The sequence below is a fragment of the Arvicola amphibius genome, chromosome 7 (genome assembly GCF_903992535.2).
Source record: "Arvicola amphibius chromosome 7, mArvAmp1.2, whole genome shotgun sequence".
Classification (NCBI taxonomy): domain Eukaryota; kingdom Metazoa; phylum Chordata; class Mammalia; order Rodentia; family Cricetidae; genus Arvicola; species Arvicola amphibius.
This window is the reverse complement of record NC_052053.1, coordinates 112234467-112247640: the sequence shown is the minus strand read 5'-3', so window position 1 is coordinate 112247640 and position 13174 is coordinate 112234467. Positions and strand designations below refer to the sequence as shown.

Below are 13174 nucleotides of genomic sequence, written 5' to 3'. Positions count from 1 at the left end.
AACCAATACAAGTGACAAATCTTTAAGGTTATAAGACCATTGTCCCACAGCATGCCAGGAAAAGTTAGCACTAGGCATTTACTGAAAAGGATAATAAAGGTATGAGGTATATGGGACATTACAAGGGTTAGGGTCAGTTCATTAGCTTGGGTGTTTTGGTGAGGGAGGACCTTCTGACTATGTGTTGTTAATGAATAAAGCTGTTTCAGCCAGTGAATTAGCAGAATAGGGCAAGGCAGGAGTTCCAAGCAGATAGAAGAAGAGAGAGTAGGTAGAGCCAAAAGAAGCCATGTAGCCATTGCAGGAGACAGGCACCTCCACCGGAGCCCACTGAAGTAAGCCATGATCTCGTGGTGATGCACAGATTAATGGAGATAGATTAGTTTAGGATATAAGAACTAGTTGGAAATAAGCTTAAGCTATTGGCCAACCAATATTGTAAATGATATAGTTTCTGAGTGATTATTTCAGGTCTGAGCAGCTGGGAATGAACAAGCAGCCTCCATCAACAGGTATTTATTTAAGAAAAAGGAGAAGCTATGGAAAGATTAACTAAGGAACCTATTTACCTGCTTCTTTCATGGAAATCCGGTCTATTAATCCTTTTAATATATAAATGTTCCCCGATAATGTCCTAAGTTCATTGTGTTTAATTCGCTCTACAATTACATTACTATGCCAATAAACGTCAGTCATATCCCTAGGAAAAAAGAATAAGTTTATTAAGGTCAACATATTTACACTTAACCAGGAGCTGTATAAACATATAGAACACAAAAAATTATAATAAAGTAATGATTTTGAGCCATAAGTTGAAAGTCTTGCTCAAGCACATAGTAGTGTAAGGCCAACCTCAGCTATATGAGATACTCTCAAACCAGGAAAAGTCATCCCACAATATTGGGCCATATTATTATTATTGCACTAATGAAGAAATTGAGCCTCACAGAGTATAAGTAACTTCTTCAAGTAACATTGGCAGTAAGCAGCATTAACTGGATTCACAAAGGCAATCTATATTGCATCTTGAACATTATGGAAAAGGGAATAAGATAGGCAACAAGACTCTACATATTCAATCTTAGAAACCAGGATACTTTATATTATTTTACCACAGTCGTTTTACTTTGAAGGAGCTGATTCTCAAAAGTAGAACAGTAGCTGAGTTAGCCTACTTGTCTAACAATGCTTTCACTTTTGGGAAAACCAAAAAGTATCAGTTACTTAATATGCAACTACTTGACAGCTTTAAATAATTTTGATCCTTTGATGGATCAATAATTTACATCAGATAACTAGCAAGGAATTGGCATCATGTTGTGCTTTTGCCTTCAGTTTACAACCTCATGAGAATATGTTTGTAGGAATATGCTATTTGTCACTGACCACATACATAAAACCAACTTAAATGTTAGAAAAGAACAATGAAATGTTATACTTACACCAGCTTTCCTTCTATGCATATAGCTGTATTATTATTGATGACTTTAATCATCCATTCCTGTAGCTGGACAACCTAATCAAGCATAAAACAAAGAACACATTTCTTATGCTACTTGCATGCAGAATGATAAAATTAGCATTAAACATTAGAAAAATCTGAACTCCAAGAAAAACCCGAAGTAATCCTAGTTTTTTCTTAGTACCTATCATTATCTAAGAACCAGCCCATTTTAAACAGTAATTCTTAAAACTACTGTACTGAATGAAATAAAAAATAGACATGTACATGAAGTTGTACTATACTGTTTGCCTATAATGCAGAAAGATCTGCATTTCAAATACTCATACAAAATGACTTAACCTAAGGGGGAGAATCGTAACATATACACTAAACCATCAAATCTTTTAGAAAACACAGTAATTTTGAAGGAACAACAACAACAAAAAATGCCAAATATATTATATAACTCGCCCCCCCATTAACTACATATTTGCTAAACTGACTTAGAGCTATATTTTCAGTTTCTATACACCATGAAGGTCACAGCCAGTAATAAACATGCAATACCATTCTATTCCAAAGCAAACAGCTGAAGAGCTCAGAAAATGATTTTAGTGTAAGCAAAATGTCATTAAAATATAAAATTTTCTATGAACACTGACAATAAAAACATTTATAGTTTGGCTGGGCAGTGGTGGCACACGCCTTTAATCCCAGCACTCGTAGAGGCAAGCTGATTTCTGTCAGTTCGAGGCCAGCCTGGTCTACAGAATGAGTTCCAGGACTGGCTCCATAGCTACTGGGAAACCCTGTCTCAAAAAGGGAAAAAAAAGAAGAAAAAAAAACCTTTAAGTTCATAACAATTTAGTAACATACATAATTAAAGTGTTTCTGAAGAGAACTAAAGCAAAATTAATACAACTAACGAGTGTCATTCACTTTAAATGAAAGTATGCATTTATATTTAAAGACAAGTTCCTTGGTGACTTTAAACTGAACCAGGAAAAGATGCTAAAATGGACGGACGGTGTTTGGTAAGGCATTTCTTAATTACTCTTTTAAAATATAGGTATTTTGGGCATGTAGCTCAGTGGTATAGCACAAGTCCCTTGGTTTGACCTCCAGAACTGAAAAAGAGGTTAGAAGACTAGGATCAATGCTATTTTCATCACATGTGCATAATACCAGCAGGCTACAGGAAACATGAGAAAGTGTTCCGTAGTGCACCTTAGGCTCACTAGTTCATGTTATCTTTACAACTCGAGGAAGCAAGCACCATCTCCATTTTACAGAAAAAGAAATTATAAAATAAATCTAAATAACTTTCCTGTAATATATGACTAGAGAAACTGAGGGGTTACTAGTCAAATTCTAGAATCTTGCGCTGTTCTACTTACTTAAAATATGCTGTCATCAAACATTTAAGCTATAGGCACTGTTCTAGACATTTGAGATTTGACAAGAAATAAACTGGACACAATTATAAACACTGCCTGTATGTGAGAGCTTACTGGGAAGAAATAGATGCAAGAAGAAAGGAGATGGTACCCAAACAAATATATACATAGTTACTATGAATAATAAAGGTATATAGTGGTGCCTTATAAGATTTTTCTAGTCAAAGAACAGGCTAAAAAGCCCTAAGCAGGTAGCAGAAAAGCACGATTCCTTGAAAGGGGTAAGCAAGAGGAAATGTAAGCAAGTAAGCCAAGACCACTCCATGATTAATGATGTGGAGAGGGTAAACTAGAATAAAGGCATGGATCTGAGAGTTAACATATAATGGTTATAATGGTGGACCACAGGAATCTGCAGGGGATGAAAAGAGCAATGAGCACATGGGAATGTAATGAACTAATGGCTGTCCTAGTGGTGTCAGAATATGGAGCATGAGGTAGGTATAAAGATTAGTGAAAGGGAATGACAGTAATATGTGATTCATCGGCATTGAGAATCTGGTACATGTAGTAGCAATAATGAGATTCAATAGGCCTTGAGTAGACGATGAATGAAAAAAAGATCATTAAAGAAATTGCTGGGTGGTGATAACAATCACACCAGCTCTAATCCCAGCACTAGGTAGGCAGAAGCAAGGGATCTCTGTGAGTTCGAGACCAGCCAGATGGCCTACAAAGGGAGTTCCAGAACAGCCAAGACTGTTAGAAACAGAAAAAAACAAAGAAAAAAAGAAAAAGAAATCAAGGAGGTTGTTTGTATAAGGCCCATTTCAGTTAGCACAAGTTAAAAAATGTTCCAAGAACATAGCAGAATACTGATGATATCTATCTCTGAAGTTGAAGACCTAAGAATGAGTGAGAGATTATGTCAGAGTTATGGAAGAGACAAAAGTACCTATGAGTATGAGTCCTGGAAGGCTTGAAGTTCTTATGGTAACTGGTATAAACAATATGGTAGAGATGAAGTATTAGGAAATCTAGAATACTTTTTCAAACTTTCTTCTATAAGTCAATAGTAATTAAATTTAAATATTTGTAAATGAAACAATTTCTAGCAAACACACTGAGATATAAAACAGCAACTACTTCATTTTTAAAATTTAAGATAGAATTAAATACCTTCTCAATTTGATACTCACTATCATCTACTTAAAAGTTAATAGACATACTTTTAACAGTTGGGAATTTTACATTGTCCTTTTCCTTTTTTTCAGTGCTGGAAGATTAAGTCTGGGGTTTATACATGCTTTTATTTTTTTTTCTTGAACTGATATTACATCTTAATGTAACTTAATTTGATGCTTTAAAATTTTTAATTACTCATCCCATATAACTTTTTATCAGGAAAATTCTCAATTCTATTTTTTTATTTTTTTAAAAAGATTTATTTATTATATATACAGTGTTCTGTGTGTGTACATCTGCATACCATAAGAGGGCACCAGGTCTCATTATAGATGGTTGTAAGCCACCATGCTGGGAATTGAACTCAGGACCTCCGGAAGAACAAGTGCTTCTAACTTCTGGGCCCTTTGTCCAGCCTGAAAATTCTCAACTCTTTAGCTGTAAAAATTCCTTTCTATTTCAAATGTTGTTAATAATACCTCAAAAGTCATGAGAACAGAAGTAGTAGCAATGTCAGCATTCATATATGACAGTAAGTAAATAGTTGAAATTTATAACTAGTAATAGAGAAGACAAGAATTAATGACTGAGTTACCTTACTTTCAGCTCATTCATCTTTTCACTAGGCTCATAGTTGAGTAAAATGAGAAATTATAACAAGGGTTTAGATAAGGGGACAATTAAAATAGAAATAAGCAGCGCCTTAAATGTCTTCCTACCTGGTATTTTTTAGCTTCACTTGCAACAGCTTCAAGCTTTGTAACGTTTCTTTGAGACCGGCCAGGTATTGTTAGATTAAGTCTTGGACTTGCAAGTATGATTTCACATGTATTTTCCATGGAATGACGAGTCGTTCCTCTAGAACCCGATTTTTTATTTTGTTCTAAAATATCCTCTTTTGCAGTCCCTTCTGTTGACACATCACTCCCAGAAGTCATCGAGTCCAGAACAGGAACACAGTCAGAACTCACAGTCTTAATGCCAGTATTTCCAAGCTTTTCATAAGTAGAATTAACACCTTTCAAAACAAATGTGTCCTTTTTGGACACAGTGGTTTTAACAGTTTTCTCTTTTGAATGAAGAACTTGTCTAGCAAACTGAGCTCTAGTTAATGCCTTGCTTGAGATGTTTGAAGCTGTAACACTTTTTTGTTCTTGCTTCAGAATTGGAAGCTCTGTCAAAAATACAAAAAACAAAATTTATATAAACATCCTATGGAAAAAAATTGTTTTAAACTATATTAAAAATACTTATATTAAAAATTGAGATTAGGAATGCCCCACCCCCCATGCTCAATTTAAGTGTCTCTAGTTTTTGTTTTGTTTTGCTTCCCAAGACAGGGTTTCTCTGTCTAACATTCCTGGCTGTCCTGGAACTTGCTCTGTAGTCTAGGCTTGCCTCAGAGATCAACCTGCCTCTGCCCAAGTGCTGAGATTAAAGGTGTGCTCCACCACACCCAACCTGGTTTTTTTGTTGTTGTTTTTGTTTTATTTTTTTTTTTTGTTTTTCTTTTTAAGAAAGACAGGGTCTTTCTATGTAGGTATGATTATTCTGGAACTTACCATGATATAGGCCAGGCTAGCACCAAACCTACCTCTGAGAGCTGAGATTAAAAGCATGCATCACCACACCCACTTATTACAAGTGAAGGTTCAGAGTTCTTACTGCCCACTGGTAACTATCTAGAACATTTAACAATACTTCGATGTAACTAGAAAAAAAAAAGAAGCTGGGCAGAGGTGGCTCAAGCCTTTAATCTCAGCACTCAGGAGGCAGACGCAGGTGGATCTCTGTGATTTTGGGGCCAGCCAGCTGGTCTACAAGAGCTAGTTCCAAGACAGGCACAAAAACTACAAAGAGAAACCCTGTCTAGAAAAACCAAAAAGAAAAAAGGACAAAACTGCAAACATATAAAACAATCAAATAAGTCACAAGTGTTTACCATAACTTAAATTGTGCCTTTCTGCTTTCTTTCCCTACTGGTGTTAAATCTTTTGTTTTTGAGTGTAGTGATTTGAATAAGAATGCCCCTTACCCCTAAAAGCTCAGAGAGTCCAGTGCTTAGTCACCAAGGAGAGGCCCTATTTGAAAGGATTAGAGGAGAATAAGAGTGTCCCACTCTGCCCGTGCACTAGGATGTAGACCTCAGTTACTGACGACCACTCCAGAGCCTGCCTGTATGCCACCGTGCTTTACCACCATGATGAGAATGGACTAATTCTCTGAAACTGTAAGCAAGTTCCCACTTAAATGCTTTCTTTTATAAAAGTCGCTGTGCCTTTTCACAACAACAGAACAATGACTAAGACAGTGAACGCTTTATGATTCCAGAGGAACTTCTTGTAGGCTGGCATATTAGAGACAGAGAGAGAGAGACAGAGAGAGAGAGAGAGAGAGACAGAGAGAGAGAGAGACAGAGAGAGAGACAGAGAGAGAGAGAGGGAGAGAGCGCCTTCACTTCACTCTCTATACTTACATTATGCTGAGGGAGAAAAAAAAAATCAAGTATCTCCAAACTACAATTCTCCTTTTCAAGATAAAAGCAACTATTACGTTTTCTGTAAGCGTCTTTGACCTGATTCCTCCTTTTTTACAAGCAGCACCAAGGACTGGGTGTAGTCCATCAAAAGCCATGGCAGCTATCTGGGCAGGCTTTACTCAAAATTCCAGATTAGCAACACATTCCAGACTGCTGTGTACAACAGGATGCAGGTCCTTCTCAGGTGGTCCTGACAAAGGCCATGAACAATTAATGACTTCCTACCTACCATTTAAAATTCAAAAATATTGAGACCTAACTGCAAATCCTTTTGACTTCTGTTTGTGGTCTCATGTAGTCTAAATTGGCCTCAAGTATGAAAGCCTTGTGAATACTGGCACTACAGGAATCTATCACCATGCCCAGCTTTTAACATAATTTTTAGGCCTTCAAAGAAATGAAAGTTTGTCAACTAGACAAATATGGACTAGTCATACTATTTCCATCTTATTCTGGTTTATATTTTAAATCTTTACATTTAATACATTTTTGAATACAGATGTGAGCTTTTCTTCATACATAAAAGGAATAATACTTAAAATTTGTGCCAGAGAAGAGAAATATTTTTTTAATGTGTGCATATTTGGATAAACAGTCATAGAATCTCAGACAAGAACTTCATCTGCTTTCAAATCCTATTACTGACTCATGTACTCATACATACATGCATATACACAGTGTATATATAACATATATAACATATACATGATATACACACACATGCACATATATCATGCTGAATTATTTCATTTGTTCTTTTACCCTCCTACTTCATATAAGAAACACTGTTTTGTGTACTCTTTGATCTGTACCCCAAATTCTCTTACATCTCTTAGGCCTTGTGGCAATACCTGCAATTTAGCACTTAAAAGACTAAGGCAAGAATCTCTCAAATTCAGGTTGGCCTGTGTTACACAGCAAGCCCTTGTCAAAAACAAAACCTCCACAAGGCTAGTGACAGTATTTACATAAAGTAGGTGGGGCCTCAGATTTAATCCCCAGGGAAAGGGAGGAGGTTCCAGTTTTCACTTCTCTGTTTTTCTAGACCACGCTATCAAATCAACAATTATTCCTATCATAAGACATACTCTCTTTCCCTTCCTCCACCCCTCACCTCTCTCTAGATAGGTTTCTCTTGGGCTCATTTTCCTCAGTGACTTTCTTATCTATCACACCCCCTGAGCCGCCTCTTCACTCAGCATGCACTAAACTCATTAGTCCCTGGACTTCGGTTAGTTGTTCTGATATGCATGTATTACCTCACACACCCGTGCACCTAAAATCTCATCTTCTCATTGAAGCTTATTCGGACTATAGCACAGCTTTCACTTATACCCATTGTTTTTACTACACCTTTCAATGTTTTTTGAGACAAAATTTCATTATATAGCTCAGTAGTCCAGGTTAGTCCACTATATAGCCCAATAATCCAGGCTAGTACTAAACAACACAAAGCAATGCTCCTGACACCCTCTTCAGAGCTGGAATTTGCCACTATGCCTGCCCCCCCCCATGTTTTTTCTCTTCTATTGGACCAAAAAAATTACTTTTAAAGTCAGAATGAGAGAAGCAGATCTGTGAGTTCGAGGCCAGCCTGGTCTACGAGAGCTAGTTCCAGGACAGCCAGGACTGTTATACAGAGAAACAATGTCTCAAAACACACAAAAAAAAGTTCTCTAGAATGTGAGCAGATATTTTGGTACTCCCTTCATTATGCTATCCCAAGAACTTAAAAGTGTTTAATACATTAAACAGTGAAAAAGACATTGTTTTTAAATCCACACGTACTAACCTCCTAATGAACTATTATTGGATTGGGATGATTTTTCTTTTTCCTCACAGAGGTAGGTTTGTTGCAACTGAATTTTCTTATCTCTGTTAGAAGTGAAGACTTTCTTATGTTCACACTGTGGTGGTCCCAACATGCTACTGCTGCTTGATGCTTGTTCTTTGTCATGCTGTATTTTTTCTTTCATTCTTTGAAAGATTTTTCTTGGTGTTTCATAGTTCATTTCATTTCTTAATCCATTCATGTTGCACTTTATAACACTGATATCAGGATAGCTGTTTGAAAGGGTAGCCTCTGATAGCATGGTGGAGTGACATTTCTTTTTATTGTTAGAAGCTGCCATTTCTATTAACTGATTCTTGTCATGACCATTCAGTTTTAGAGAGGACTTCTGATATTTTGCCAATTCTTTCACAGGAGTAAGTGTGTTTGAAGGAATGTTGTCAATAAAGACTGCGTCTTCAGGCATATTTCTTCTTTGAGATTTCCCAGAAGACAAATGAATTCCTGAATGGTTCAAATATGTTACATTCATCTTGATAAGGCAGTGGCAACAAAATTCTTCTTATAGAAGTCAATGAATACAAATTTCCAGGCAGAACTTCAACAGGAGTCCAGAGAAACCTGTAATAAAATCAACTTTTTATATTATCTGGTAATTTTTAAATACACTGATTTTCTGTAACAACATTATACCACTAACAAAGTTTAATTGGTTCTTATCAACCCTGGATAATTTATAGCTCACAAATCAGACTAATTGTTAATGTTTTTATTAAATTACAATTTTCATCATTTTTTTCATGAGAAAAGCAGTTTAGCATTTAAAACTGCCTGCTTACAAAAAAAAAAAAAGGAAAAAAGGCACCATTCAACAAATAACTTAGTTAATATCCCTAAGTTCTGACTTATAAATATCAAATATCTGTTTTTGAAATTTACCTGACAGCTGTGGGACTGTGTTTCTTTAAGGGATTTTAGAGTCACCCAGGAAGAGGTTCTCTGTCCATTTTTAATTCTGATGCTAGAAAACAAACTCAGGACCTTGAGCATGCTCTACAAGCATTCTACTGCAGCAGTGAAATGTATTCAAACATCAAGTCTTTAAGATTCCAATCCAGTATTCGCATAAAAAGGGAATGACATCTGCATTAGGGACTACATAAATTAACTAGCCAGTCGGTGGTGGCAGGTGGTGGTGCAAGCCTTTAATCCCAGCACTGGGGAGTAGGATGGGGGGCGGGGGAAGGCCGTCAGATCTTTGCAAGTTCAAGGCCAACCTCATCCACAAGAGCTACTTCCTGGAGAGGCTCCAAAGCTACAGAAAAACCCTGTCTCGAAAAACCAAAAAAAAAAAAAAAAAAAAAAAGTTAACTGATACTTCCCTTTATGCACTTACAATTTTCAGACAGCAGCTACAATGCTCCTAATGAATACTGATATATCCATGTCATCATATAAATAATCTGGCTCTATCATATTTTAGAATATTTAAATTGTAAGATTTTAGTTAAAAACTTTTAATAAAGGAATTTTAATTTATCATAATTCCTTAAATGTACTACTATTTAGAATTTTTAGAAAAATTATTTATTTAAATATTTATGGTCTTAAACTTGTTTTGTCTTTCTTTTTCGAAACACATTCTTGCTTTATAGTCCAGGCTGGCATCAACCTTGAGTTCTCCCTGCCCTCACCATCTCAGTGTAGGAATTACGAGCACTTTATTACCACGCCTGGCTTTCTTCTTACGTGGAAATTGTATGTTCCATAAATAGAAATAAAAATTCCAAGTGTAGTACTATGCATTGTGGAAAATTAATATTTCAATCCTAGGTACCTGGAACTTACTAGTCAAGATTTATAGCATCTCTTACTACTGAATTTATTCTATTAACTTTTTACATCATCTAAATGGCAAAGAGCTATCATGGGAAATACCAATACATATGAGGCATGGTGGTGCATATACCATATCCTAGCACTCAGGAGGCTCAAACAAAACAGAAACTTCATGGCCAGCCTGGGCTATGAAACATTGTCTCAAAACTAGTCTGCTAGTCAAAAGTATTTTCAACAGCTGACAAACCTATCTTGTAAGTCTGGCCCTGTGACAGAAAAGCCATTGTAATTTTCTCACAAATGTTTGCTCAACAACTATGTATTAATATGCTTTATTCATTAAGGTATCTATTTTAGCGTTGCTAGAGACTGAACCTAGGGCCTCAGGCATGCTAGGCATATGACCTCGGAGCTACAGCCCTAGAGGGGTTAATAATATCCACTAACAATATCAGTGAAACGACACGCTCAGAAAGAAAAACGAATAGACTGTACAGTCGCAGGGGAAACTGGCAGAGTCTGGTCAAGGTGACCTAACCTGATCATCTGCCTGATGAACGGCCTCAAATAAAAATTGCAAGTAAGCTGAAAACAAGCCCAATCTATGCCAACAGAAAGACATTTCCAGGACGGATAAAAGTTGGCCTGAAACACAGGCCCAAAGTCCTCGCTAAATATTTACACAGCAGAAGGATCTTAAGTCCCAGTCCTCAAAGGGGGTTACAGAGCCAGGTCAACAACAGATCCTCAACTTTTCAAACAAAAGGTAAAACAGGAGGCTACAGGGCAGCCACAGATGCTAGCAGCCTGCCTAGCCTGGAGGGCACTAGGTTCAAACACTTAGCCTGCAGTAACAATTAGCAAACCACGAGTCAAGGTGAAGGTAAGCCTATTTGTGCACTTTGAAATAGTGGTGGCAAAAAGAAAACAACGCCACCGGAAGTTCAGATGCCCAGTTCAGGACAGGGCAGATATGCTAATGAACCCCAAGATGCTACTGACCTGCTAGTGAATCAACCCCAAGCTTGAGCCCTAAGAGAGCTAGCTCCAGCACGCACACTTCCGAAGCTTCCCCACCAGAGGAGATTCCCCAGTAGACCCCTGCAGTTGCATTTCTGCCCAAACTGTTGCCCGCTTGAGGAAATGTCTGTTTAATTTTTATATTAGCACGATATCAAAAGAAATGTTTGCGTGTGGATAAAACGAGCGTATTCGAAAGACAAATCTTGCGGGGACATCCTAATTGGCTGGGCCGTGCTCTCCCCGTGACAGCTCATTTATAAAACTCAATTCAATGTACTCAACAACAAAAACGACTTTCAATGTTTCCAGCATTAAAAGGCACGTTATAGCACGTTTAAAAAAAAAATCGAAGGCATGCGCTTAGGAGAATAAACACTTAAGAAACCCGTAAAACAACAACAAAAACAAAATAGGTCGGCCCTGAAAACACACACACACACACACACACACACACACACACACACACACACAGATAACATTACAAGGACTCGGCAGGTTGCATCTAGGGATATAAAAGTATATACATATATGTATACAACTGTGACTGCCCTAAAAGGAACCACTTAATTTCAAGGAGAGTAGGGAGGTGCGTAAAGGAGGGTTTGGGGGAGGAAGGGGAAGGGAGAAATGCAATTAAATTATAACCTCAAAAATACAAACAAGCGGGGCGGTGGCGGCGCACGCTTTTAATCCCAGGACTCGGGGAGGCAGAGGCAGGCGGGTCTCTGGGTTCGAGGCCAGCCTGGTCTAGAGAGCGAGTTCCAGGACAGCCAGGGCTACAGAGAAACCCCGTCCCGAAACAGCAAACCCGAAACAAAACGACGACACCAGTGCACCTGACGGTAAACAGCCCTATCCTTTCAGGGCAGGATGGGGGACTTCCTTCCCTTCCTCACAGTTTTTCTCACATCTATGCCTGCAGCAAGCACGGAATTTAATGCTAAGTCAGCACAAGCGGCCCGCAGACGACGAGACGGCCTCCCGGCTACTCCTGCGTTTCGAACCCTCGTCCACAGCACCGAGGGCGGCGCGCGGCTGTGCGAACCCTGCGTGATCGTGGCCTCGGCGGGGGCGGGGAGCTGACGGCGGGGACCCAGCCGACCTACCTGGGCGAAGGCAGCAGCACCAGGCTGTGGCGACCGCTCGGCCACCCCCCGAGCCCAGGGAGGAAGCCCCCGCAGGGGCGACACGCGTGACCGCAGGGACACGGACGCGTGCGAGCTACGCTGCCCTGCGGGGCTCGCTTCCGCGGCACAGACAGCAGCAGCGCTGGAATTCAAATCACAGAGCCCGCCCCCCGGCGCCCGGGATTGGCGCGCTCGGGAGTGACGTCAGCGAGCGTCTTCCGCGCCTCCAGGACACGGCGGAGCGCACGCCGGCGTCGCCGGGACTGGGCGGTGTGAGCGGACGGCGAGTGGACCGGGCGGCGCGGGGTGACACGTGGAGTTTGTTTCTCTCCTCAGAGGGAGGCTGCCCAGCAGCGCCTCGCCACTCCTCCCGTAATGCTCTGCGTGGGAAGACCGGCGACAGTTGACGCCGGAGTTCTCTCAGAGCGGCGGAGTTGACTAAGTTTGACCCTTCCCGGCCACACTCCTGAGGCTCGGGCTGCGCTCGCCGAGAGGAGCTTTCCTTCTTCCTCAAGTCCGCTTCTGAGGAGAAAAGATGCCTAGTGATTTTGAAGGAGTTTCTCGTTCAGTTCACCATCCAGGTTTTGGTTTTGGTTTTGTTTTGTTTTGTTTTAAACCAGAAAAAAAATTGTTCCCTGGAAGTACACTGAACATAAAGTTATATTCGCATTTTAGCGTTTAATTTGAATTATCCCGGCCGGAAATGTAATTCTCTTTCAAAGAATCTAAGCCCCGTGGTAGAATAAAACACTTTTCCCAGTGGACGTCGGTAGCAGTGGCCGGAGTCCCTAAGTGCGCCTTACCAGCTGGAAGCCTGTTCCCCCAACG

General features: G+C 39.4%; 1 protein-coding gene across 1 annotated transcript in view; it reads right to left on the bottom strand.

The window, feature by feature from the left end:
• The window catches only part of Mis18bp1 (MIS18 binding protein 1), a 36525-nt gene extending 24053 nt beyond the window's left edge, over nt 1–12472 (bottom strand). Inside the window, exons 1-5 of the mRNA XM_038336814.1 lie at nt 12326–12472; nt 8358–8978; nt 4746–5200; nt 1443–1516; nt 570–700 (exon numbers count right to left, since the gene is read on the bottom strand). Coding sequence (XP_038192742.1) covers nt 570–700; nt 1443–1516; nt 4746–5200; nt 8358–8889 — 1192 coding nt within the window. The 5' untranslated portion in view covers nt 8890–8978; nt 12326–12472. The remainder of the gene's footprint in view (nt 1–569; nt 701–1442; nt 1517–4745; nt 5201–8357; nt 8979–12325) is intronic.
• Between the last annotated feature and the right edge of the window lie 702 nt (nt 12473–13174).